Source organism: Malus domestica, chromosome 03 (assembly GCF_042453785.1).
Source record: "Malus domestica chromosome 03, GDT2T_hap1".
Classification (NCBI taxonomy): Eukaryota; Viridiplantae; Streptophyta; class Magnoliopsida; order Rosales; family Rosaceae; genus Malus; species Malus domestica.
The window spans coordinates 36,532,123-36,559,422 of NC_091663.1; the positions used below are offsets into that span (position 1 = coordinate 36,532,123).

Below are 27,300 nucleotides of genomic sequence, written 5' to 3' on the forward strand. Positions count from 1 at the left end.
AACAAGAGGAAGCGTGCTTCCACGCGCATATGCTTGCGTCTCAAACTATAAATCCTCGGGTCTTCACGACAGAGCCATTACATAAAAAAAAACAGGAAATAGAGGGGCCAAAACTCAAATAAAAGTATAAAAAATAATATTATTTTCCAAAATAAATACATAAAATAAGTTATTAATTTTTTTGCTTCCGGGAGAAAGAAAATAAAAATAATTATAAAAAGGAAAATTCAGAAATTAAGAAACCGGCTGCTGTAAACACCAAAAACCAGAGAGAGAGAGAGAGAGAGAGAGGAGAGAGAGAGAGTGCTGCTGATCAAATTTTCTGCTCAATAGAATTTACACGCAGGAAGCGTCTCTGAAAAGCATAAGATTGTTGCTGTTGGCGAAATCGAAGCTTTCAGAAACCCAGTTGGGTTTGTTTAATTTTGTAAATTCGTTTTTAATTTGGGAAATTTGGAAGATTTTGAATTTTGGGATTTAGGGTTATTGATTTCTGAGGGTGGTTGTGTGATCGGTGAGAATTTGATTGATTTGGGATTTTGGGTTGTGTTGAATGGGTCGTGGTTTGATTAGTAGTTGTAGATTTTGAGAGAGGGGGAGAGATTTGTGGATGATTTCTGTGCGGACTAGGGATGCAAGGGAGGGGGTAGAATTAGGGTTTGGTGGTCGGAGAGAGATGGAGGATACTGAGCTTGAAGAAGGCGAAGCTTGCTCTTCACACATCAATGAATACGATTCCAACATCGATGCTCTCTCTTACATCGTAAGCGTATAGCACATAAATAAACACATATATGTATATATACACGTAGATTTGTATGTACATGTGTTTTTGCTGCTTATTGGTTTTGAATTGCTAGAAACTTTTCGGGTTGACTTGTATCGGTTTGCTAGATCCGAGCTAATGGAGTTTTTGAATTTGAATACTTTGGTTGTGTTAAGAATTTAAGGGTACGTAATGGAATGAGAACTTTTTATTGAATTAAATTGGTGTAGAAATCTCTTACTTGAGTTTAAGAAGTTTAAAAATTTGATATTTGCTTTGAGGGAGCGGAAACTGTAGTTTAGGATTTCGTTACTTAGCTCATGTTCTTGTCATGTAATTGCGTTGCTAACATATCGTATTCATCCACTTTGTAATGTGAGTATGTATCCCTCTTTGACTTATGGACGGGCGTGAAAATGCTGTTTTGAGAGGTTGGATCATGTAATAATTGGAATTTGCACTGAACTTACTGGTTATGATAACGGTTTAACGTGCCATAGAACTTCCCTTGCATACGATTCAGTTTTGGAGTCTCTGTATCCATATTGGGCTACTGTGTAGTTATGATTTATGCGGGATAGTAAAATCTGAATGTTAGAAATCAAGTTTTGTGGAATTTATCTATGCTTCAAATGCAATGGGTGACCTTCAAAATCTCAAAACCCCAGTTTTGATACTTGTTTTAAGTATTTTTGTAGGGTCATGAAGTGTGATTGCTCTAGGTAATTAATATTTGGTAGCTCGACATTGTAGTATCTTAAATCTTAAAGATGCCTGAATCCTATGAAGAGTGTTACTGAAGTATAACCGCCTTGTTTCTAGCTCTTACTATTACTTAACGTCTTTTTGTCGAGCTTTGCATTTTAATGATTCATATTGCTCTCTCTGGTATTAGGATGATAGAATTCAGGATGTTTTGGGACACTTCCAGAAAGAATTTGAAGGTGAGGTATCTGCGGAGAATTTGGGTAAGTCAATAGAACGGAATTACATTATCTCTTGTGCTTGAGAGATGCATTAATTTGGAGTTCCTTCTCTTTAAGTAATGAGTTGGCAATCAATACATTGAAACAGGGGCAAAGTGGGGTGGGTATGGCTCTTTTTTACCGTCCTATCAGCGGTCTCCAGTGTGGTCTCATCCGAAGACTCCACAAAAAGTTCACAACTACAGCTTACTCAAATCTCCCAACAATTTGAAACTTGAGGTATCAACTTTATCAGCATATAATTTCCTACTTATATCTAGTTCTGTACAGATAAATCTTTGTCTCTGTTGGTTTCTTTGACAATTCTCAGTTTACTTGAGCATCTTTCATTATTTTTCCGCACAGTCTGGTCAACGTAACAATGCAGTTTGTTATAATACACCTCAGTCAGTGGGAGTAGGACCTGCTTCTACTGGTTCCACTTCGCTTGTTGTACCAAAGGCACCCTCATTAGTTCAACCTGACCAGTACGCTCCTCGGCATGAATCTGCAAACAAGAAAGCTATCAATTCATCAGACCAGAAAACATTGAAGGTGCGAATTAAAGTGGGATCAGATAACTTGTCGACACGAAAAAATGCTATCTACAGTGGGCTTGGCCTTGATACCACACCGTCTTCCTCACTAGATGATAGCCCTTCAGAGAGTGAAGGGATATCTCATGAGCCTCGAGATGCCCCATTTGAATCTCCCACCAGTATTCTTCAGGTGAATCATCTCCCTGTAATATTCAGATGTTTTCTGTTTTAGAAATAGTGTGCTTAAACTGAAACATTTATTTTGGCGCCGCTCTGGAGCAGATTATGACATCCTTTCCGGTGCATGAGGATATGATGTCACCTCTTCATGACGACCTCATTTACTTGATTGAAAAGGAAAAGCTTCTAAAAGAGGGTACAGCGAGTGGAACTCATACCATGGAGGGTGGTGAGAAAGTATCAAGAGCAAGGAAAACAAAATCGGTCGAAAGAAATGATTTGGCTGGAAAGGTTCAGGAAGATAGAAAAGTAAATTTAAGCGATGACGTTTTGGCTCATCCAAAGAAAGAGGGCCGTTGCAGAGGAGAGAAAACTTATGAATTGGTAAAAGGTGACTTAAATGTTTCCAAAGGGAGGAAAGCTTTAAATACTGAAATCATGGACCATTCAAAGCAGAAAATCAATCAGAAGGCTGGATTGCATGAGATGGATGATACAAGACTATATTCTGGGAAGGAGTATCCGCTACCCGGGGAAAAAAAGAAACCGAAGGAAAGTCAGAGTACCCCAGTTGCTGAGATGCCAAAAGAAAGCTCAAGGGTTTGTTCTTCTTCAGTGCCCAAGATGAAGAGCACGCATGTGAACAGTTCTAATACTGATCAAAGTAGGGATACATATAGAGATCTGTTTGGGGATATAGATGAAAATAACCAAATAAATTTATTTGAACTTCCCCTTGAAGAGAAGCTTAAGGACACTGATGCTGTTGCAAAAAGCACACCTGTAGTTAACAGTACATCAAGGGAGAGACAAAATGGCAATAAATTTGATAAACCATCATCAATTGCAGACTCACATCCTATGATGGCTTCAAATATACTCCCACGTTCTGGAAATGGGCCCGTGTCTGCTGTGCCTCCTGCTACAGGGGCTCCTGCACTGATAAAAGATAATTGGGTGTGTTGTGACAAGTGTCTGAAATGGCGGCTTCTTCCATATGGTACAAACCCGGAGAGCCTACCTGAAAAGTGGCTGTGTAGCATGCTTAATTGGCTGTAAGTTCCTTTCTAGTAGGCATTTTCTAACCTATCACTACATTCATTATATTACATGGTATATCGCTATATCCACAAAACCTGAACTGGTATATTGATAATATATGCCATTTTATAATGTGTAATGACTGTTCATTCCAATCTCTGCCTCTCTGTTCTCTCTCTCTCTGAAGCTTGATCTCTTGATTCAAATTTAGGCCTGGGATGAATCGGTGTAATGTAAACGAGGATGAAACAACAGAAAAGACGAAAGCTCTAATTCCACAGTACCAAGTTTCTGCCCCTGAGAGTCAAAGTAATCTGCCTAGAAATCCTGGTTTAATGGAAGGAGTGGCATTGACTAAGCCTCTGAACCCTGACCAAAACCTTGAAAATTTTGGTTTGCCTGGCATGCCTAGTAGTGGAAAGAAAAAAAATGGAGCAAAAGAATTGCCAAATGCAACTAATAAGGATGGTTCCATTCAGTTTCCAAACTCCATGAAGAAAACCGTGCAGGCATCAGTGAAGAGTAGAAGCTTGAATGATGTGAATCAGTCTCCACTGCCAAGTGAACCTGATTTGCAGCAGCTAAGCAAGTCCAGTGACATGACTGTGGAGAAACGGAAACACAAGTACAGGGAGAAGCATAGAGATTTAGAGCCCTCTACTAGGGGAGGTATGGCTTATGAAGCAGCGTTTTTTCTTTGTCCTTTTTAAGCCATCCTTAATCATGTTGAATGCTATTTACTTACTAATAAAGCACGTCAAACAGGTGACATCAAGAATTTAAAGATAAAGAGCAGAAGAGACTCCGTTCCAGATTCTTCTCGAGCTTCCAAGAAAATCAAGACTGAAGTTAAACATATTAATGATGAAGGATGGACATCAGACTACAATTGGGCAGTTGGGGAGGTAGGTCCTAGCTCAAGTGGTGCTGCAGCAGGGAAAGATCAAATTAAGAATAGGTCACATGCTGCTTCTATTACAAAAACAAAGGATGAAGTTTTCTTAAAAAGTCGATCCTTAGATGTGGGAAACTGTGATTCTAGAGGTAGATCAAAAAAGAGAAAAGTGAAGGAATCCTCTGACATGGGTTCCCTTCCAGCTACAGGGTGTTATGTTGAGGATCATTCAGTTGCTGTGAAGGAGGAGTTTAGTGAGAACGACCGCAGGAAAGAAAAGAAGGCAAGGACTTCTAAATCTGATGGAAAAGAGTCTAGTGCAAGCAAAGGAAGTGGTAGAACAGACAAAAAGAGCAGCCATACAAAGAACCAACAACATAGAAAAGATATTGGCAGCAGTTTAACTCACCGGAGTAGGAATGGTATGGATTCCTTGAAAAAAGATTTGGGATCTGTACAGGTTCCTATGGCTGCAACTTCAAGCTCCTCCAAAATCTCTGGTTCCCAGAAAACCAAATCCAGCTTTCAGGAAGTTAAAGGTTCACCCGTAGAATCCGTCTCATCTTCACCTATGAGAATCTTGAATCCCGATAAGCTTACATCAGTAGGCAGGGATCTCATTGGAAAGGATGAGTCACAAAATGCTGGTCATTTTGCCATAGGTAGCCCAAGAAGATGCTCAGATGGCGAAGATGATGGTGCGAGCGATCGATCTGCTACAGCGAGGAAGGACAAAGTTTCCACCGTGGCTTATCATGGGTCTCATGAGTCTTCTGTGCTTGATTTCCAGGACAGAGATTCTAATCACATATCTGGTGGTAAAGGTAGAGGGCAGGTTGCCCCATCGCCGGATATCACAAATGGTCTTTCTATGAATGGTGCTTTGGGTAATTCAGGTCAAGATACTGGGTGTCCTAAACCTTTGGCTTCTAATCAATTTGGTGGTGAATACAGAGAGAATGGAAAGCATTATAACTCTAATGGATCTCACCCAAGAAAGTCAGGGAAGGGATACTCTTCTTCATGGTTAAAGGACAAGAATGGGAGCTTTGAATCTGATTTGGACATTGGTGAGGCCAAGAATTCTAAAGTTCTCAGTGAACAGAAGGATCATTCACCCTCCCATGGAATAAAACCCGGGGATGGTAAAAACAAGTGTGGGTCTAAATCTGGTCAAACTGAGAACAAATATGTCAGCAAGAAAGATGTTACTGGAAAATCTTCCTTTGAGAGCAGTAAAAGGGAAGGTCAGTCGAATTTCGGGGGGCATGATGGCCCAGATGTTAAGCCAGAAATCATTTGCAAAAAAGATGCAATTTCTACTCCCAAGCAGAATTCGCTGCAAGATTGTGATGGTGAAAGGTTCTCAAAGATTCCTTCCGGAAAAACTGAACGAGTGGATGCAGGCTCAGTTAGGGGGAAGTCACTACCCTTGCCAACCTCTGGTGGGGCTCAAAATGAGACCACAACCCGTTGTCCTCGACCAGCTGTGGGTTCTCAAAAAGGTAATGGAGCAGATAGCTCACAAGTTGATGCCTCTGAAGGTAATGATGCTCTGAAGCAAATACAAACCAGAAAGGTTGATAATCAGAATGGAACTCAGCATATCAGTTCAAGGCATCTTTTACAGAATGGGCACAGTGCCAGGGATATTGATGCCCCTAGTCCAGTTAGAAGGGACTCCAGCAGCCAGGCTGTTACTAGTGCTCTGAAAGAAGCTAAGGATCTAAAGCATCTTGCTGATCGCGTCAAGGTTTTAACCTATCATATTTTCATGATTAGATATTTCTGTTCTCCTTTCTGCGATAATTATGTGTAATACTAATCCTTGCAGAACACCGGGTCAACTTCCGAAAGTACGGGGTTTTACTTCCAAGCGGCTGTCAAATTTCTTCATGCTGCCTCTTTGTTGGAGAATATTGATAGTGCCAAGCATAATGACATGACTCAGTGCATGCAAATGTATAGTAGCACCGCAAAACTATGCAAGTAAGTCAAGTTTGAGCTGTATTAATACTTCTGTTCTCATGGCACATGCACTGGTTTTGGGTCTTAGTGAGTTGTGTTGACTTTTGCAACCTTGCTGTGAGTCCTTGTCTACCCTTCACGGAACCCTGCATGTGTGAATTGGGACCCATAATATGGTTGTACGCAATTTTAGGAAGTACTTTCAACTATATTTTTGTGGTTTTTTCCCTCATGTGTTTGGACTTACATCTAAAGCCTTTTTGGATTGGGTTGGGAGGGGTCACAGAGACAGTGTCCTTTTGCATAGCATTAGCTCTTAAGATGTAGGGAGTGATCTTCTCATAATTGATTTTGCCATCTTTGGTCATTAGAATAGTTATTGGCATGTACTGTAGTAACAATTGTAGGAGCCATCCCATTTTTTTAAGCGTTCTTTGCGGGCTTTTATATTTATGGGTTCTGGAGCTTTCATGCCTGTTCTGCTTTTCCTTATTAATTTAAATTATCTGTAGGTTTTGTGCTCATGAATATGAGAAAGCCAAGGATATGGCTGCTGCTGCTTTGGCCTACAAATGCATGGAGGTGGCTTATATGAGGGCGGTATACTGCTCACATGCCAGTGCAAGCAGAGATCGTTTTGAGTTGCAAAGAGCTTTACAATTGGTTCCTCCTGGTAAATTGACCAGTCTAAGTGAGCTGTTACTTGGTTCTAGAGGAGATGCAAGGCTCTTAATAGCCTTGTTTTGAATTGTTGCTAATTTGATATCCTTGCTGCTTTTCTATCAGGTGAATCTCCTTCTTCCTCTGCCTCTGATGTTGATAACCTAAATAACCCCTCAACGGTTGACAAGGTTGCCTTACCCAAGGGCGTTAGCTCTCCCCAAGTTGCTGGAAACCATGTTATTGCTGCCCGAAACCGTCCCAATTTCCTCCGGATACTCAATTTTGTAAGTTTATATAGATCCTATATTGAAACTTCAATTTGTTACGCTTGTACTGTTGCACAAATTTTCATCACAATTAATTTATTCTAGATTTTTAGTATGTATAACGTGGTCAGAGAAGGGCATGAACAAGAATTGACTATCAATTTATTTAAGAATGGGTATTCTCCTTTTACAATAGAGAGGTGTGGACAACGAATGAACATTTTGTAAATATGATTACTTGCAGACTCAGGATGTAAATTTTGCAATGGAAGCGTCGAGGAAATCGCGGCTTGCATTTGCAGCTGCTAATACAAACACGGGAGATGCTAAGCGTTCAGAAGGTATTTCTGCCATTAAAAGGGCTCTTGACTTTCACTTCCAAGACGTAGAAGGATTGCTACATTTGGTACGGCTCGCAATGGATGCTATCAGCCGGTAAAAGAGGCAAGTAGTTTTGGGATGATTCAACCCTCGAAGGTTTATCTATTGGTGAATCCTTGGTCTCATGCCTTAAGAAGGGAGGAAAAAGAGGCTGTCCTTGATACTTCTGCTGAACTGCTTGGAACTTTTGTTGAGGAACTGGTTGTTTCTCTTCTTGTTTCAAGTAGATGACTCCTAGTCATTTTATTTTGTGGTCCTGAATCTGCTTGCAAGCGCTGACAGAGACCAAACAGGTTATTCAGATCTCAATTATTTATTTTGAGGTATTGTGAACCATCGTCAAGTACAGCTCTGCTGAAAAGGTTCTGAGCAGCTTCTGAAGGTGGATTTACTTCATCAAGAATGTGAGGAGAGATATAATAGTTGTATATAAGGACGAGAAAACGAGTTCTAAAATCAATAGGGGATTTATTTCGAGTCTCAAAACCAGAACTTACAGCTTTGGGGATCCTTTATTGTTCAGACTGTTAACTTATCTTGATAATCCGTTATCTTGAACTGTGTGGAGAAGACTCTGGCAGCTGCCAGTATGTGCGCAAACTGTCTGATCTGATTCAACAGATTGAGACCATATCAACACTGTAGAAAATGGTGAAAACAATGGAAACCGTAGGTATGCTGTTTTTCTAATAGATAATCTCTTATTTTCCCCATCAAACCTTTTTTTCTTTTCAGTTACCATTTTAGTTGTTTGCACTTTTTTGTCTGAATTTGATTTTGATACATGTGCAGGTTGTCTTCACCTTTGTTGTAGTTAGGATATCCTCTTTTGCGTTAATAGACACGAAATCAGAAAAAGAAAAAAAATACATTATCAGCGAATTATTGTCACGGTCATGCATGTTAGCTCCAATCTGCTGCGCTTGCCGGAGTTTCTTTCCTCAAAGGTTTGTTAGCTGTTATTGTTGTGAAAGTTTGATGATTCATTCTATGTTCATTCGTCTCCAACCGGCTTTCTGTTTTCACTTTCTCCTTCCAGTGGCTACAATGTATATATACAAATTATTGAAGAATCTGCACGTGTTTCCGTCTGTAAAGAGAAGGGGATCGGTTGGATATTATTATGTCGGTCCTTGAGATCTAACAGGTAAGGTTCTAATGCTTTTGTAATGTTAAATCTGTTCTCCAGACTTCAGATAATTATAATTACTTTTCCATGCATGAGAGTGAGAGGAGACAGCATTGAACCCGATTATTCTAGCGTAGTGATCTTCACATTCCCGTTTTCTCCTTTTGCATTTGTTTCCGTCTCTTGATTCTCCTTGGATTTAATTCAGTCGAAGGACTAGAAAAAGCAATATCAACTCTAATAAGAATGCAATGACTGATCACCCCCTTAGTTCAAATCTTGCATTTATAGGAGCATATAATGTTTCGTTAACCGGACGGGGTCTCTGCTTGCAGGTTGAGCAGCGGGCGGGGGCGGTTCTCTATCTAGTAGACAACTGAGTTCGATCTGATATTCTTGTTTCGAGTTTTGCCGGATGTGGGTAGTGCATAGTTTCCGAATAGCTAGTCACTAAACGATTGTTTAGGTTTACACAATAAGGTTTAGAATTACTTCAATAGTTGATTACCCGTAGCGACAGCGATAGTAATTATCCGGGTTTTGTCAATAAAGCTTTGAGTTTGAAGGAATGACATTCATGGCAGAAGCTGGAAGTGGATACCTGTGTTACAACCGTTTTCAAATATTCGACTACTGAATGCTGCTCAAAATGTCGCCGGGAGAACCGAGCCTTTGAGATTGGCATAATTTCTCACTTTGATCTCTGAGATTTAAAATCAATAGAATTGGTCTCTTTTGTCTATTGTTTATGACAGATTTGAGTTTTATTGGTTTTCTAAAAAGACCACGTTTGTTACCAAATTGCCCTTGAACACCGCCATGCCACACCCGCCATTTCGAGAGTTTTCCAGCTTGGATCTGATTTGAGTCATCGGGTTCTCTTGGAGGCTTTGCGTCGATGGGACTTCCAAATATCGCAGATTTGATTGCACGAGGAACCGTTGGCAATGCTCCGGGGATGGATGAACATTTGAAGGGTGTTAGGGTTTATGTTGTGTAGAGAGAGAGGTTATATAAAAAATTCAAGTAATGTGTACTTTTTTGTTTTTTCATAAATTAAAAATTATAAAAAAAGAAAAAAGAAAAGTCTTAAGAGTGGGGTGAATTTAGATAGAGTTGTGCTGCAAATGGCTATCTACCGGAAATAAGTGTTGTCTTTGTACCATTGCGTGAGTTTGAATTCCTTCGGCTCTCTAATCTAACTTCTAATCTAATAAATTTATCTTTTGACAACAACAAAAAAAACAATAGAGTTGTGTTTAAATAGAAAAACGGTAACAAAACCGAAAAGTAGTGTGTAAATCATTATTTTTGTGAAAATGATAATTGTTGAGTTTTTGGGAAGTCGATGCTTGAATTTTAACAAGCTTGATGGTTATTAAACATCTCAAAAAACCGATGAAATCCTGAGTTATAGCTCGCAATTTTTATTAAAAATGTAACTTTTGAGTTTTCTTGATATCTTTTGCATGTGTAAATCTGTAATAAGTATTTTTTTTATTATTATTATTAGTTTTAACCTCAAAAGTAGAAAATTAAGAAAAATTCTAGCTGGAACAAAAACTAGCCAAAATGTCAATAAAATCGTGAATTATAGTTCACAGTTTTTATGACCAACAAACCTCACCCTTAAATTACATGGTCCCTTGGTCACATGGCGACCAACGAATGCTTTTAGGCCATCTCCAACCGAAGGAGGGTCAAAGGGCTCCCTTTAGCCTTATAGCTCTTCAAGAAATTATATTTTAATGAACAGTGATAGGCCATATTTTACACCATCTCTAACCGAGGGGGCCAAAGGGCCATAGGCTAGACATAGCCCTTTGACAAAAAACTATCTCCAACCGAGGGGGCCAAAGGGTCATAAGTCAAAATAATTTATTAGTTTAATTAAATTAATATGGTTAATTAAATTAAACTACGATATTAAAATAAGGTTTTCGGACATATTTTGAGTGCCACTTGTCACCAAATGAATAAGCCTTCGGATTTCTTATCTTTATATAATCTCAATAATATTTTGGATAGGATTTCGAGTAACACGTGTCGCTAACGTGAGTAACTCCAGATTTCTTATCTTTATGTAATCTCAATAATTTTTCGGATAAGATTTCGAATGCCACGTGTCGAGATGTAATTGGTTGTGCAAATTTTAGATAGAATTCTTATCTATGTGACACTTCTTATCTTCAGTTTTCAATGTTGTAGGAATGGTGTAGGAATTTATAGGATTTTTTTTTTTAAATTCGTCCAAAAAAAAATATTTCAAATTCCAACAGTAACCTGACAGCTGCATGACGTTAGCTAGCTAACGCCAAGTAGCCATTGCCATTCAAATAGGAACCAGGTAGCCATTGCCATTCAAATGGGTTGAGGTGGAGGGCTGGCAATGTCAAGCTTGACATTCTGGAGCGGGAGGGTTGGCAAAATGTCAAGTTTGACATTATGGCGTTGGAGGCCTGGCTAGAAATGGCCAGCCCACTGTCCTAGTTTTGGGGTTTGGGTCTTGTGGGGCCCACAAGCCCTTTGGCCTGCCCTCAGATGGAGACGTTTTTCGTGTCATTCTGAGCTATTTTTAGCCATATGGTCCTTTGGCCGGGTCAGTTGAAGATAGCCTTAATGTCTCAAACTCAACTGTTGATATCAAAGAATAAATGTACGAATTTGAATATCAAATCAAGCGGTGAGTTGCCATTTATTCTTGGTCACTAGGTAACCAAGAGAACAAAACTCACGAAGCATAAACCAAAGACTTTTTAGCCGTACGAGTCCCCTGAGATTGGCTAATCTCATTTTGGTCCCTAACAATAAATTTTGATAAAGGTGATCCCTTTGTTCACCGTAAATCATTTTGATCATTCCGTGAAAAATCTATCAATATCCTCTTTAAATTGTCATGTGAGCGACCACCTTTTTAAAGGTATTTTTGTCACGCTAGACCCTCCACTTCACGAGAATGTTAACTTTTTCATGAAATGACCAAAATAAATTTAAAGTGAACAAGCTCATAGACCGCTCGTATTGATTTTCACTTTTAGATACCAAAGTGGGTAATTATGTTAATCTTGGGAGAAAAAGTTTACACTGGTTTGGACTTGGAAACCTCGTTAAGCAACCACGAACACAAAAAATTTAATAATATTTGCCATTAATAAATAGTAGTAATAATAACAGGGATATGGGTCAATTGCACAAAAATGGCGTTAAGACCGGATTGCACAAAAATCTTCCACTCCTTCCAAAATCCTAGCATTTCTAAAAGAGCTGCACACAATTTACAGCAGATCTCTCGGCTCTCAAGTCCGAAGAAGAAGAAGAAGAAGAAGAAGAAACTATGGTTCGAGCTTTCTGATTAGGGTTTTCAACTAGTCCCTAGTATATACCCACGCAACCGAATCAGGCAAGATACTTGAACATGTTGGGGTTTTCCTTGTCCCTCTCCAGGTAGTCCCGAGTGATGAGATCTTCAATCCGCTTCTTAATCGCTTTTATGTCCGGCTGCACATTTCAAGTCCGACCATAACCCGTTGTCAGTACAGATTAAACGGGAACAGAGAAACGCGGAATATATAGATATGGACATGAGAATATGAACGTAAATTGAAAATTGCATTCAATGACAAACATAATGTGGTACCTTGAACATTTTTCCCAGCTGCTCAACGCACTCCATGACTAATTGTTGATGACCCAAAACTTTTCGACTCTTCATGATCCTAACAATAGCAGCATCAATAGCATATCTCCGGTCTTTGTCAACATCTTCAATCACCTTCTTCCTTTCGTCCACTGGTGGGAGAGGAATCTAAGGATAACAAAACAGCAAACTTTAATTAAACTTCAACTATCAGAACAAGAATGAAGTGGAGAAAAGTATAGGGATCTCAGACCTTAATTCTTCTCATTTTATCTGTGAACTTCTTGTTGAATTCAAAGCTGTCATTCGTTGAGATGGTCTTTGTAATTGGCTGCTTGGTGAGAATCTTGTACTTGGCACACGAGAGCGAATGAAGCAATCTAACCAAGTCGTCGTGAGTAAGGTTCAACTGAGTCAGTATTTCTGAATAGCTCAATTTATCAGCACTGTTGAAGAGGAGCAAGAGAGCAGCCTGTGAAAAAAAAAGGCAACAAAATATAGTCCCCATACTCGAATACAATCTTGAAAAGGTGACATTCTGCCAATGGCCAAAATAATTAAGCAAAATAGTGCAATAACCTGATAGGTTGACACGACCAATTCAATCGGTCTGGTGTCAAACTTGCCAGTAACATTGCACGTGCCCAATGAGTAAATCCATGTAAGTTTCCGGTGTTTCGTTTTTGTTTCATAGAATGACTTGAAAACTTCAACACACCTAACCTGGAGCACAAATATATAACAAACATATGGGCATCAGGTATACCGCAATTGGGAACATGTGTATTTCCAAGCACAATCTATATATTTGCAGTGCTAATCTTCAACAAACTAAATATTACCATCTCTTCAGGAAGGTTAAGATCAAACGATTTATAACTTGGCCAGTAGCCAGTTGTAAGTACAGTGACTGTCAAGTCCATCCCAGGATTTACAGCAGGGTTACTTTGAAGATATTCCTCAAACCCTTTCTGGTTGTCTCGAGCTATTGTCAAATCTGTGACCTGAAAGATAATTTAGGAAATTTAATTTAGGTCAATAGATAAGTTCATATGTCAGCATAGGTCAATAGAAACAATTTTCTACTTCAACTATGATCAATAAAAATAATTTTCCTATCCAACCTATGTCAATCCTAGTATTAAAAATACTCTGTGATCTCAAAGACAAATATCTCTGGAAACAGAGGAAGATAATGAGAGTACTTGCAGGATGTGCATCAGATGGATAGATAATTGGAGGTATATCATGTTTTCTTATGTTGCACGTAATTGTTATGAAGTGACCCGGTAACCAGTAGCTTACTTTGTAGACACTGGAAAGGGTTGTTCCCCAATTGGGGTTTTAACTCTCTTGCTCGAGATATAAACATTTCCATACGAAATTAACCATAGTTCGACAGAAAAAAAAGGGGGAACTATCTCTATTAATGGTGGAGTAACAGTCAGAAACATTCCCAGTGAAAAAAACAGGCCCACTCACCATTCCCTCCATTTTTGACGTAAACTGTCCACCACATTGCTGCTTCAGCTTTGTCAGAATACTTCTTTCGTGGTCCTCATTGGCACTCCGATCAAAAAGTAACCGACGGGCTAGTTTTTTCCTGTGTATTGAAAACAGTTACTTATTGTCTACTGAGCCGACACGCGCGCACACACACACACACATATGTTGAGTACAAAGACACTGTTACCTCTTCATGATCATTTACCATGTTGTCTACTGACCCACTGGCTAAAAGAACTCGTATCACTTATATGACCCAAGACTTTGTACTATTAACCATTGGATTTTCACATAGTAACTGATACATGCCTTTTTAAAACACTAACCGGAAAGTATCTGACAAGAACTTAAATTGTAAGACACACAAAACCATATATGGTATAAACTGAGAGGAAAAATAAACGATTTACCTGTAGAATTCTGCATAAAGGTCTTTGTCACTGATATAAGCAAGCAGCTTAACAACCTGAAGAAAGTTAAATGAGAATCTTAAAATTAATCAAAAGACCAAATGAGTTCAATAAGAATTACCAAACGCATCACCAACAATAAATGAAAATTCGTAATATGAAAAACCCTCCATAAAATAATACCTTCTCAAGCATTTCTTCTATGGCCTCATCACTCAACTTATCACTGCCACCCTTCTTGAGGATATTATCACAGAATCCAGCAAGTAATTCAGCACTTGAACTCCCAGAAACGGATTTATTGCAAAATACCTCAAAAGCCTCTTTCAACGCCTATTAAACAACCAATAGAAAAGGCCCTTTAGATAACGTAACATGACAAATGTAAATAACACGAATTCTGCAACACTAACCTTGTGAAAGAGTGTGTGGTTCTGAAAGCTTTCATCAACATATTTCATATACTTGTCATGCAGCTCAATTATGTTTTTGATAAGAGCCTGAAAACCACAAAAGATACATCAACCACGGACCTCCAATCACTGCCGAAATTATTAAATAATAGTATTAAATTAGTTACCTGTTCCTGTGTGCCAGCTCCACCTGAAGCCTGCAGAAGCAATTTCGATACAAATTAACAACATAATCATAAAAAGCAAGATGAATACGTATATAGTTCACTCCAGGATGCTTAATTGGATTCACCAATGCACACATAATAAAAAATCAAATAATACTACTGATAAAAAGCCCTTGGCACACTTAGTCAACAAGCATTCAAGAAAAGACAGCTTACTGTCAGGCCAGTAAATTTCTAGCCAAAAAAGGTCAACTTAAAACAATCATCTCATTCCAGCAACACTTTATTCTCTTCTGCCTCAATAGATTAGCACATATAATGCCATGATCCATTTGAACTTAATAAGCGTTTGAGTCAAAGCTCCAAGATGAGTAATTAAATGTGCATCAAGCAACCATGCAATAACATCAACTCAAACATCACTTACTCAAATCGTAAGTTGTAATTATACAATGAAAAAACATGTTAGTACAAAAGCAAGTTTCATATATGTGTATATATATGGGTTAGGATGAAGGGACAAACATTTCAACACGTATTTTTACACTTCTTTTCAATCTTCAGATTTATCACATCCAAGGGTCCAAATTAAAAGTGATGTGAAGACTTTAAATCAACAAATGACATCTACAAGACGCACCAAAGACATCTACAAAACGCATCAAATAGAGGCAACATGCAGGAATTTTAGTGATTGGCAATTACACTCCAGCATGCATACACCAAAACAGAATACAAAACACATCCAGCAATCACACCTATACTTAAGTTCAATATATCTTTCAGGATAAATACATGGCAGCAATAACACCAAGACACTAGTGATATGTCACTTTCAGCATAAACACAACGAGATACTTTTTTGCAGCAAACCCTAAACACAAGAAGATAATGAACCTGGTTAGCTGCAGCATCTTCAGCCTGTTGAACCAAGGCTGTACCTTCGGCAGTAATATGCTGCAAACCATCAAGTATGTTAGTACTGTTGTAATAAATGAGCATCTGAAAGAGATCGGAAGAACACAAACAAAAAACAAACTAACCTGTTTAAATACAAGACTAACAGGGTCCAAGCCTTTAGGTATTTTGTTGTAAAGTCTAAATATCCTAGAAAGACCGTCAGCCTAGACACAAACAAGCAGACATAGTCTTAGAAATACAATAGAAGATAGATTGCCAACAGGATCATAAACTGCGAGGCAACAAGATACCTTATCCAATCTCAGTAAAGCACGACATCCAGAACCCTCCTTCTCAAGCAGTTGAGTTGCATAAACCACCAACAACTCATGTTGCACTTTCTACAGGCAAGAGTGCAACTATAATTTAGAAGAACTTGAAAGAAAATAACATCATAATACAAGACAAATGAGATTAAAAATAATACAAATTATCAAACCAAAACTGTTTACACCACCTTTTCAATTATAGAAACAGGGTCACAACATTAGGCAAATCATACCACGTCCAATGTATCAGGTTGTTTTTAAACCTTTTATGCATATGTAATGCATCAGTATGTTCCTTGCCACATTCGATGTTGCACAATGTTGATAGATTTTCTAGAATGGTACATCCTATAAACTCCTAATGCATTAATGCTAACACACCTCTAAATGATTCAAATATCAACAATTGGCCCACAGGTTTCATAAGATTCCTCTGAAAAATTCACTTATTTCCAACATTTATGCAAGATCCTATAATATACAGGGGCGCACAAATAGTATATGCATACCATCCACTATCTGGATTCTAAAAATATATTATTATACACGGGCACCAATGTACATACATTAATATATATATATATATATATACATACATACACAAACCCTTTCTATATCACAGCTACCACATAGCTACCAATATACACACATACTATCTACTAACTGGATTTTCAAAATGTAGTATTACACATTAACTAACCTCCACAAGCTTTTGTTCACTGCTTGAATGAAGGTAGTTATTAACTCTCTCCTTCTCCCTTTTCAAGCATTCCTCTGCCTGTATAATTCCACAAGAGGTGTTAGACAAAAACTACACTGAAAATCCACTCTGTTTGAACACATGAAAACTTGCCTTCAACATGTACTCCGGACAAGAATCTGTCAAAATCCAATTTGCTGCTTTACGAGAATAGTATTCACCACTATCTACTAGAAAGTGTGCTTCAAAGTCCTCTTCATAAGACTCCATTTGACCCATTCCAATTTCAACAAATATATCTACCACATTCTTCAATAGTGCTCTATCAATCTGCTCTCCCTCACGTTCTTTATCAATCTGATTGGTCATACAACATTCATCATGGCCAGGATACACACACATAAACATAGACTTGATCATGAAGCAATAAACTTACAAGACCAATAACAGCAATTCTGGCATTAGCATTGACCTCCCGATAAACCTGAGGTTGCATATTAAAGACATTTGAGATTACTGAATCCCCTTTCGAAAAACAACAAAGCATATAAGGGTGAGGAGGTATTTTTGCATAAAGTATGTATAAACATATAAATGATCCAATAACTAACCAAATCACGAAAGCAGGTTAGTCCAACTTCCTTGAGTGCAGGAAGTGACCTTCTTGCAATGAAGTAACGATCAAGGTAATGAAAGAAGCGTGATAGCCACCTAACCATCAGTTTATGGTTTGCCCATCTTTTAACAAGCTCCCGCAGCATAAACTCATCATGCTTCTCTCTAAGAGCAGGCAGCACCTAATAGATGAACAACCAAATAAGACTACGAAGTTCAGAAAATAATGAAAGAATGTCGCTTTAGTTAATGATCAGGAGAAAGAAACCATTAGCAAACATCTCAGGATGTTCCTCGATCCTCACCGTTGAAGTAATGTATTCCTCAAATGCCTCCCGATATTTGTCATATAGCTGCTGAGAGTAATCATTGGGGGGCTTCTGAGTACACATGTTATAGATGGTTCTGTACTTAAAGTTAAGGAAAGGTTCACCTCGGAGAACGCACCAATAAGGAGCAAATAAAAGAAACACAAAGTGTTTAAATAATATATACAAAACAACCAAAGGATACGTGTAAAGCATCATATATTCTTCTGAGTTGAACTGAGGCTCCGGTAACCCCTCTAGGATCTTCTTCAGCTTCGTGATCCCCTTCTGCATATAGTCCCATCCTTGATCCAACTCAATAACTTTGCGCTCCATTTGTTTGAAACAAAAGTTTCGCTACCCTCCCACTACAATTCTATCAACATAGAAAGAAAAAAAAAACCCCAACAAAAGGTTAACCATATAGCCCACTTGTACATTCTCGAGTACACATACTGTTTATGTGCAAGTACATTTGTGTTAAAATTTGGAAATGATTACAGAGTAACCCCCAATAGTCATGCCAAATGATTGGCAAATATATAACAACCATATATTCCATAACATCAACCGAAAAATGTATGGCGCCAATTAGTAATGACAAACGACGAACAAACCATGGTAATCAAAGCAGTATAGCAATGCCATTAAAGTCATGGAGAACAACCCCAGATTAAATCATGAACAAACAACCCTAAATAGATGATGATCAAGTGATGACACGGGAAGCCCCTAGATAGATAATAAACAAACAAAAATTGGGAATCATTATCCCACACAGAACATATAAACAATGCCAACCAAATAAACCCCTAAAAACAAACAGATCGCTGGAAAAAAAAAAAAAAACCCAAAAAAGTAGAAACAAAACCCATAATCCTATACCACAAACAAGCACGAAAGCAATATTACACAGCGAAGAACAACAAGGAGACCGTAGAATCGAAGCTGACGAAGAAAAAAAGGACTGCCGCTGCGTGCGGGATTACAACATTCGAAACAATGGGAAGAAGTTGCGGAGGAAGAAAGATTGTACCTTCCCAAAGAATTCGAAACGACGGGAAACCCAAATCGCAGAGAGAGAGAGTGCGTCGGACGGAGAGCGGAGAGAGCTAGGGAAAATCCACAAATCCAATCCCTGGAAATCGCGGAGAGGAAAATAGTGGGAGGACGAGGACGAGAGAAAGAGGCTAATCGGAAATCAGGCTTTTCTTCCGTTTTATATAGAAAAAATGCCAGGACGAAAATAGTCAGCCAAATTCTAAAATAGGCTCTGCGGAAAATAGTAGGAATTTTTAAGCCTATATTTGTAAATTAAGTAATGCATCATACGTCATTGAGACGATATAAGTACACTGCTTCAACTTTTTTTTTTGCAAACGATATATTTTGTTAGATTAGTTACCGACGGTATTCGAACTCACACTGTAATGCAAAAACTCAACACATTTCTACCGCTTGTCACATTACTTAATACTGAAGTAACAGTTCAATTATTTACAATTACGTTATATAGTTTATAACATATGATTTAAACAGATGACATTCTTAGCATTACTCTAATAATAATGTCTCCATTAATTTTTTTATGAGTCTTTTTCAAACGGACCTTGATTGTCTGTCCTCCTCATCTCATACCCTTCTTATCCCCTTTTATTTATGTGGTCACGATTAAACCACATCAACATTTTATATTGATTTTTTTATAAAAATAATAAGATAAAAAGTAATGAGAATATAAAATGTTGACGTGACTTAACCGTGACTATAGAAAGGGATGAAAATAGTATGGAATGGGGATGGCAGACAATTCAAATCCTTTTCAAACTGCTCTTAAAATAGCTAAAAGTCTTTTTTTGAATGATTAAAGTCAGTTTTCGTATGACTTGTTGGAAAATTTATTAGTCTTGAAACGCAAGTAGGAACGAGTGGGGGATTGTCTATTATTGCATGTTATTTAGAGTCTTCCTCTTCTCCTCTCTCAACACTATTTAAATTACTTTTTAGTTATTTAAAAAAAAAATCCAACAAGTATGAGTGCCTTTTAGAAAAATCACTTGAATTTTGAATAAAAAATTAGACATGCTTTTGGTGTAATCACTTCTTACAAAAACCAGCATAATGCTTCCCAACAAAAGCGATTTCGAAGACTATAGAAAATAATATTTTGTTGTTTTCATTGAATAAAAAAAAAAAAAAACCAATTAGCAAAATCCTTTAACTACCATGTTCTTGTTGAATTGTTTATATAAATATTTATTTTGTTGGAAGGTTTATCTTGTTCTTTAAACCAGAGAGGCGTACTAGGAATAGATAAAAAAAAAGGAACTTTAACGAAAAGCACCCGGTACTGTTCACTTTAACGAAAAACCACATTTTTACACTAAAAAGTCAATCCTGGTACTATTTACTTTACCCTTTATTTTGTCCTTATCATTAAAACTCAAAGTTTTCAAGCCATTTTCATTAGTTTTCCTTAAAAAAAATAGAAAGAATTGTCTCATATTGTTGGACTCCGTAAGCCCAAAGCCCGAACCTCAATTCATTAAGCCCATAAAAATATGGGTCGTCCCATAAACCTTATTGTACGGAACATAAAGCCCGAACATTTTATGGGCTTTGTGTGCTACGGCTTATGGACTTTATGTACATTTTAGGGTTTAGGAACCAAAATTTTCGGAAAATTTTAAGGTCGAAACAATTTCGGATTCGGAATGGAAATTTTCGATTCGGATTGGCGCTTCCAATTCAATTTGCACCCCTACTTGCATGGTATGTATATGAGATAAAGATTGATTATGGAATAAACATCCATGTTAAGGAGATACCCTTAATTTTTAGGTATTTCATACCGAAATTCATGTAGGATTCACCTTTTTATTCATTCCCTTGTCCCTTGGTGTTAGTAAACAAAGGCTATAACAACTGAACGTGCTCTTTCCAAGCTGAATGCACACTAGTAGCCTGCCATGTGAATCATTTTGACAGATAGTTGTTATTAGTTGGTAAGGTTACGCACTCACTTTGAGCCAACTAATTGACCATCGCATGAGAATCCGACCCATAGGAAGAGATACGACTATTGAATGTTTCAGTTACCTAAACGTGTTGGATTCAGATCACAAAATTGAACACAATTCAATTACTAAACGTGTAATCGAATACTTGTTGACCCTAAAAACTATCAAGCTTACATGGCCGCGCATGCTAAATGATTAATAAGCTAACTACATTATTCGGTTGTATGCGAGGTGTGCCAACTCATTGGTCGAAGAGTAAAATATGTTGATATCGCGTGCGGCGTGCTCTTGACTTCTCGATCTTGCTACTACAGCCGAAGAAGGATCACGTCTTGGCCTTCGGGTTTTAGAGCCTGAAGACAAGGCTGTTAGTTCTGCGAAGTTCACAAATCGTCCGGGTTCATTCTCGGTAATTATATTCGTGAGAGTATAAGTACACCGAACTGGTATCAGACTATACGGACACAAATACTTGAAAGAGATAAATGTCTTGATGGTAAATGTGGTTCGACCATTGGAATGCTGAACTCTAAAATGTACTTGTCAATATCCAATCATAAAATAAAACTCGACGTTCAATGTGCTGAGCCTAGTAACCTATAACACCTCATTTCACCAAGAAAGCTGATGAGATGACATCTACCAACAAGAACTCGAAAATCCTTATTGATCGAGATTTGGATAAATAACCAGTCGGTCTCGAAACAGTGTTGTCTATCCAAACTTAAGGTGCTCCTTGGTTGGCTAATTCTACTACTCCAGTGCTGTCTATCCAAACTGAATATGTTGCCAGTTGCCTTCACAATGATGTTTATCCAAACTGAAGATGTGTTGGTGGGAAGAAAGGGGGAGAGGAAAAAATCTCAGGGTTGTTGAGAAGCTTTGCGCAGGGCACTTTGTGTGTTAATTTGAAGTGGGCATGAATGATGCAATCCCTTCTCTATTAATAACAACGAACCCCCCTTATGGTCAAACTAGAGATGCACTTGGATTAGAATTCCTTATGCCAATCTGATCAGGTTTCGACCAATCCTAACCCCTATATGACTTTGAACCAAGCTCTTTAACAAATAAGATTCATTCCCTAATTCTAAGCATCTTTAGCTTTAAGACTCCTTGTTAAACTAGGGTTTGACTACCTCACCCTTATCTTAAACCAATCTTCATTGCAACAGGATTCGGCCAACCTTGACTGGACAACCCATGACAAGATTCTAGAAGAATGTTATTGGGGCAAGAATGACTCTAAGCTCGGCCCCAAAATATTATTTTGGGCCCAAACAAGACTTTATGGTGATCGGGTTAGTTCGGTTTGGTTGACGGTTTTCAAGTCCTTATCCACCTTCGACACAACACAGGTTGGTTTAATGTCCAAAAACCGACCAACTCCCTCCCTCATGAATTCGCCTATGACCTGAATCGAACAATAATTTTGGGCTGGTATATCGATTTTGCGATTAAAATGTCCTACCCTACATCCTTGTTGGAAAAAGATGCTCAACTTGCAGCGGTTGAGTCCTGTTTGGTGTCAATTAAACAGTTAAACATCGTAAAATATCCGGGCCATACATTCGGCCCCTATATTCTTTATTTTTTAATTGGCCCTTACTTTCGCCCTTCATTGTTTTTTTTATATTTTTTGTTTTTTTTATATTTTGAATAGTAACCCTCACATATGTTGGTCTCAAATGGACCAACGCTTAAATATAAGGAAAACTAATGAAAAGTGCTTGAAAACTTTGAGTTTTAACGATAAGGACAAAATAAAGGGTAAAGTGAATAGTACTAGGTTTGACTTTTTAGTGTAAAAATATGATTTTTCGTTAAAGTGAACAGTATCGAGAACTTTTCGTTAAAACTCCCTTAAATGTATAATCAAAATTCTGATAAATAAATAACCAAAATTAAATAGACGGATTCATAGCATTACTTTTTTATATAATTTTTTTACAAATATTTTGTGAAGTCTATTTCATAATGTGTTTTAACAATTCGAGCTGTTTATTTTTTAAATATTCATTCTAAGATTATGTCTATAAAAAATCACCTAATTTTGAAACTACATGACGATTGAATTGAGAATTTAGGATTTCTTTGTAAAATTGTATTCCTCAATTTTCTTCACTACTAATAAATATTTTAATAGTTTTAAATTTGTCTAATTTTTTGTAAAGATAATCTATAAATAAAATTTTAAAAAATGAACTATTCAAAATATTAAAATATATTACAAAGTGCGCTTTCACAAATTATGTAAAAAATTGATACGCGAATCCATCACGAATTAAATTATTAAGATAAATATATATGGCAAAATTGTAACCGTTGCTTCTTCATCTTCATCCTAAATGTAATGCATAAAAAACTCCAAAAACTCCACTAATATTCTTCCTAATTTTCTTTCGGTCAGGAAAAAGTAATGCAACGTTTTCAATTTAGTCAACATTTTTTGTTGGCACTACGATCAAAGTAAGTACAGTGATTGCATATTTTAATGGGAACTGAATAAATCAAGAGGCACAGAACTGAAGACAAAAGGATAGAAAGATGGGTGGTGGTGAAAGCGAAGAGGGGAAGACGCTAGAGTTCACGCCGACATGGGTGGTCGCGGCGGTGTGCACGGTGATCGTCCCCCTTTCTCTTGCCGCCGAGCGCTTCCTCCACTACGGCGACAAGTACCTGAAGAGGAAGAACCAGACGTCGCTCTACGAAGTGTTGCAGAAAATCAAGGAGGAGCTTATGCTTATGGGGTTCATCTCTCTGCTCCTCACCGTCTTCCAGAACCTCATCTCCAAGTTCTGCGCCTCGGAGGACGTGATGGCACATCTCTTGCCGTGCAAACTCCCCGGCAAGGCTGAGGGGGCAGAACCCACCTCCCATTTGCGCGGAATGCGGCGGCTCTTCTCGGAGGAGGGGTCGTCGCAGATGGGGTACTGCGCCAAAAAACACAAGGTGCCGTTGCTGTTACTCGAAGCTCTGCCCCATCTGCACATCTTCATCCACGTCCGCTTCTGCATTAGCCTGCCACGTGAATCATTCTGATGGATAGTTGTTAGTTGGTAAGGTTATGCACTCGCTTCAATTACTAAACGTCTAATTGAAGACTTTATGGTGATCGGGTTAGTTCGGTTTGGTTGACGGTTTTCAAGTCCTTATCCACCTTCGACACAACGCAGGTTGGTTCAGCGTCCAAAAACCGACCAACTCCCTCCGTAGCGGATTCACCTCAACCTGAATCGAACAGTAATTTTGGTTTGGTATATCGATTTTGCGATTAAAATGTCCTACCCTACATCCTTGTTGGAAAAAGACGCTCAACTGGCAACGGTTGAGTTCCATTTGGTGTCAATTAAACGGTTAAACATCGTAATAAGTACTGGTTTGGTACTGATGTGCGTTTATAAAAAATAGATATACTTTAAATACTTAAAAATAATTTATTTTAACAGTTTTGAATGAAAAAAAACTGAAAACATGAAGCAGCAAAAATAAACTTATTTTCATATACAATATTAATTTTTTTTTCAAAACACATTAATACAAAATCATTCCTAAATCCGGCGCATACCTTCTCCCCGCATATTTTTTATTTTTTAATTGGCCCTTACTTTCGCCCCCACATTGTTTTTTTAATTTTTAATTTTATTTTTATATTCTGAATAGTAACCCCCACGTATGTTGGTCCCAAAGGGCTGACAGTGATAAGCTATGAGTTGTCCTTTGGACCGACGCTTAAATATATAATTAAAATTCTGATAAATAAATAATCAAAATTAAACCGACGGATTCGTAGCATTATTTGTTTATATAACTTTTTTACAAATATTTTGTGAATTCTATTTCATAATGCATTTTAACAATTCGAGCGGTTTATTTTTAAATCTTTTGTCTACCAAAAATTACCTAATTCTGAAATTATATGACAATTGAATTAAGAATTTATGATTTCTTTGTAAAATCGTATTCCTCAATTTTTTTTCACTATAAATGAATATTTTAATAATTTTAAATTTATCTAATTTTTTGTAAGAATAATTTATATATAAAATTTTAAAAGATGAACTATTCGAATTATTAAAATATATTACGAAGTGCGCTCTTATATGTAAAAAATTGGTACAAGGATCCATCAAGAATTAAATTATTAAGATAAATATATATGGCAAAATTGTAACCGTTGCTTCTTAATCTTCATCCGAATACAAAACTCCAAAAAATCAACAAATTTTCTTCCTAATTTTCTTTCGGTCAGAAAAAAGTAGGGCAACTTTTTCAATTTAGTCAACAATTTTTGTTGGCACTACGATTAAAGTAAGTACAGTGATTGCATATTTTAATGGGAACTGAATAAATCAAGAGGCACAGAACTGAAGACAAAAAGATAGAAGGATGAGTGGTGGTGAAAGCGAAGAGGGGAGGACGCTAGAGTTCACGCCGACATGGGTGGTCGCGGCGGTGTGCACGGTGATCGTCGCCCTTTCTCTTGCCGCCGAGCGCTTCCTCCACTACGGCGGCAAGTACCTGAAGAAGAAGAACCAGACGTCGCTCTACGAAGCGTTGCAGAAAATCAAGGAGGAGCTTATGCTTCTGGGGTTCATCTCTCTGCTCCTCACCGTCTTCCAGAACCCCATCTCCAAGTTCTGCGTCTCGGAGGACGTGATGGCGCATCTCTTGCCGTGCAAACTCCCCGGCGAGGCTGAGAAGGCAGAACCCACCTCCCATTTGGGCGGAATGCGGCGGCTCTTCGCGGAGGAGGGGTCGTCGCAGATCGGGTACTGCGCCAAAAAACACAAGGTGCCGTTGCTGTCGCTCGAAGCTCTGCACCATCTGCACATCTTCATCTTCGTCCTCGCCATCGTCCACGTCACCTTCTGCGTTTTGACTGTGGTTTTCGGAGGGTTTCAGATTCGCCGATGGAAAGTGTGGGAGGATGCGATCGCGAAGGAGAATTACGACGCGGAGCAACTTCTCAAGAAGAAAAAAGTTAAAAAAGTTACCCATGTCCACCAGCACGCGTTTATCCGTGACCATTTTCTGGGCATGGGTAAAAATTCGATCTTTCTCGGTTGGTTTCATTCGTTCATCAAGCAGTTTTACGCATCCGTGACTAAATCCGATTACATCACGCTTCGGCTCGGATTCATCAACACGCATTGCAGCGGAAACCCCAAATTCAATTTCCACAAGTACATGATGCGGTCTTTGGAGGACGATTTCAAGAAAGTTGTTGGCATCAGTTGGTATCTGTGGATCTTTGTGGTGATCTTCCTGCTGATGAACATCAACGGCTGGCACACTTACTTCTGGATCGCTTTCGTCCCTTTCTTGCTTCTGCTTGCCGTGGGGACGAAGCTCGAGCACATCATCAACCAATTGGCACACGAAGTTGCAGAGAAACATATAGCAGTCGAAGGGGACCTCGTTGTGCAGCCGTCAGACGATCATTTCTGGTTCGGAAAACCCAGACTAGTTCTGTTCTTGATCCATTTTATACTGTTCCAGAACGCTTTCGAAATCGCCTTCTTTTTCTGGATTTGGCTTCAGTACGGGTTCGATTCCTGCATCATGGGGCAAGTGAAGTACATTGTGCCGAGGCTGATCATCGGGGTGTTCATACAGGTGCTCTGCAGCTACAGCACGCTGCCGCTTTACGCCATTGTTACGCAGATGGGGACTCATTTCAAGAAGGCGATTTTCGACGACCATGTGCAGGTGGGGCTTGTGGGTTGGGCGCAGAAGGTGAAGAAGAAGAAGGCAATGCAGGCTGCGAATGCAAACGATGCTTCTGATTCTGGACAGGGAAGTTCCCATGAGGGTTCTGCAGCTGGTTCTGTGGGAATTCAGATGGCCAAGTTTATGAACAAGGCAACTAAGAAGGAGGAGAGAGTAACTGAAGATAATTAAATTAAGTTATATATTTTTCTTTATTTTTTTTAGAATTAATTGAAGTTATAGCAAACAGAAGTTTGGATCTTGGATGTTTAGCTTGTCTTGTTTCTTGCTTGAGTTTCTAATTTAAGGTTGTGTGTGGACTGGATTGCAATATTATAACACGCCGCTTCTTGTTAATTTCTATCATTTAATTTTTTTCAATTTATATGATATGATGGATAAAAATTGAGAATGGTGTATGGAATATACTGCCCTGTTATATATGCAAGTAGGTTTTGGTTATTTTTGTCAATGTCTAGCCAAATGCATTTCCGGCTCTAAAATCCAAAAACTTGGGGGAAAGGGGTTGGCTACATAACTTACTACCCTCTTTCAAATTAATAAATTATTGGAAATGATATCCGCGTGTTCATTTGTATTTGTGTTTTTTTTAATTATTTTATGATCCATTCAATTCAAATATCGTAAATAAATACGTCTGTTACGTGTACAACAACAACAACAATAAAGCCTTTTTCTACTAAATGGGGTCGGCTATATGAATCCTAGAACGCCATTGCGCTCGGTTTTGTGTCATGTCCTCCGTTAGATCCAAGTACTCAAGTCTTTT

The 27,300-nt window shown here is 38.3% G+C and overlaps 4 protein-coding genes across 7 annotated transcripts; 3 read left to right on the forward strand and 1 right to left on the reverse strand.

Annotated features, from left to right (window-relative positions):
- The first annotated feature begins 229 nt into the window (after positions 1-229).
- Positions 230-9,535, forward strand: LOC103432706 (cysteine-tryptophan domain-containing zinc finger protein 3-like). 2 transcript variants are annotated; one of them, XM_008370903.4, is made up of 14 exons: positions 230-763; positions 1,662-1,734; positions 1,841-1,971; positions 2,098-2,460; positions 2,553-3,505; positions 3,703-4,160; positions 4,257-6,139; positions 6,221-6,375; positions 6,867-7,027; positions 7,141-7,301; positions 7,528-8,337; positions 8,457-8,611; positions 8,704-8,811; positions 9,129-9,535. In XM_008370903.4, exons 1-11 carry the CDS (start codon positions 611-613, stop codon positions 7,720-7,722), a joined length of 4,686 nt encoding a protein of 1,561 aa, XP_008369125.3. In that variant the 5' UTR covers positions 230-610; the 3' UTR covers positions 7,723-8,337; positions 8,457-8,611; positions 8,704-8,811; positions 9,129-9,535. The 2 variants fall into 2 exon arrangements, with proteins under 2 accessions (XP_008369125.3, XP_028956230.2); XM_029100397.2 differs by having other exon boundaries at positions 245-763; positions 1,662-1,710.
- A 2,389-nt stretch (positions 9,536-11,924) lies between these two features.
- LOC103432705 (cullin-1-like) lies at positions 11,925-19,055 on the reverse strand. 3 transcript variants are annotated; one of them, XM_008370902.4, is made up of 20 exons: positions 18,815-19,055; positions 17,984-18,154; positions 17,776-17,875; positions 17,467-17,652; positions 17,292-17,339; positions 17,009-17,212; positions 16,856-16,933; positions 16,138-16,227; positions 15,970-16,050; positions 15,824-15,883; positions 14,927-14,956; positions 14,760-14,846; positions 14,530-14,679; positions 14,347-14,402; positions 13,913-14,033; positions 13,273-13,434; positions 13,010-13,153; positions 12,684-12,902; positions 12,431-12,598; positions 11,925-12,291 (listed from the first exon to the last, which is right to left on the reverse strand). In XM_008370902.4, the coding sequence occupies exons 2-20, from the start codon at positions 18,112-18,114 to the stop codon at positions 12,190-12,192; spliced, it is 2,217 nt and encodes a 738-aa protein (XP_008369124.3). In that variant the 5' UTR covers positions 18,115-18,154; positions 18,815-19,055; the 3' UTR covers positions 11,925-12,189.
- Positions 19,056-23,345: 4,290 nt separating this feature from the next.
- On the forward strand, positions 23,346-23,840 carry LOC103408178 (MLO-like protein 1). The gene has a single exon (XM_008347044.2). It carries the CDS (start codon positions 23,346-23,348, stop codon positions 23,838-23,840), a length of 495 nt encoding a protein of 164 aa, XP_008345266.2.
- Positions 23,841-24,939: 1,099 nt separating this feature from the next.
- On the forward strand, positions 24,940-26,867 carry LOC103432704 (MLO-like protein 1). The gene has a single exon (XM_008370901.4). It carries the CDS (start codon positions 25,188-25,190, stop codon positions 26,700-26,702), a length of 1,515 nt encoding a protein of 504 aa, XP_008369123.3. The 5' UTR covers positions 24,940-25,187; the 3' UTR covers positions 26,703-26,867.
- Positions 26,868-27,300: the final 433 nt, after the last annotated feature.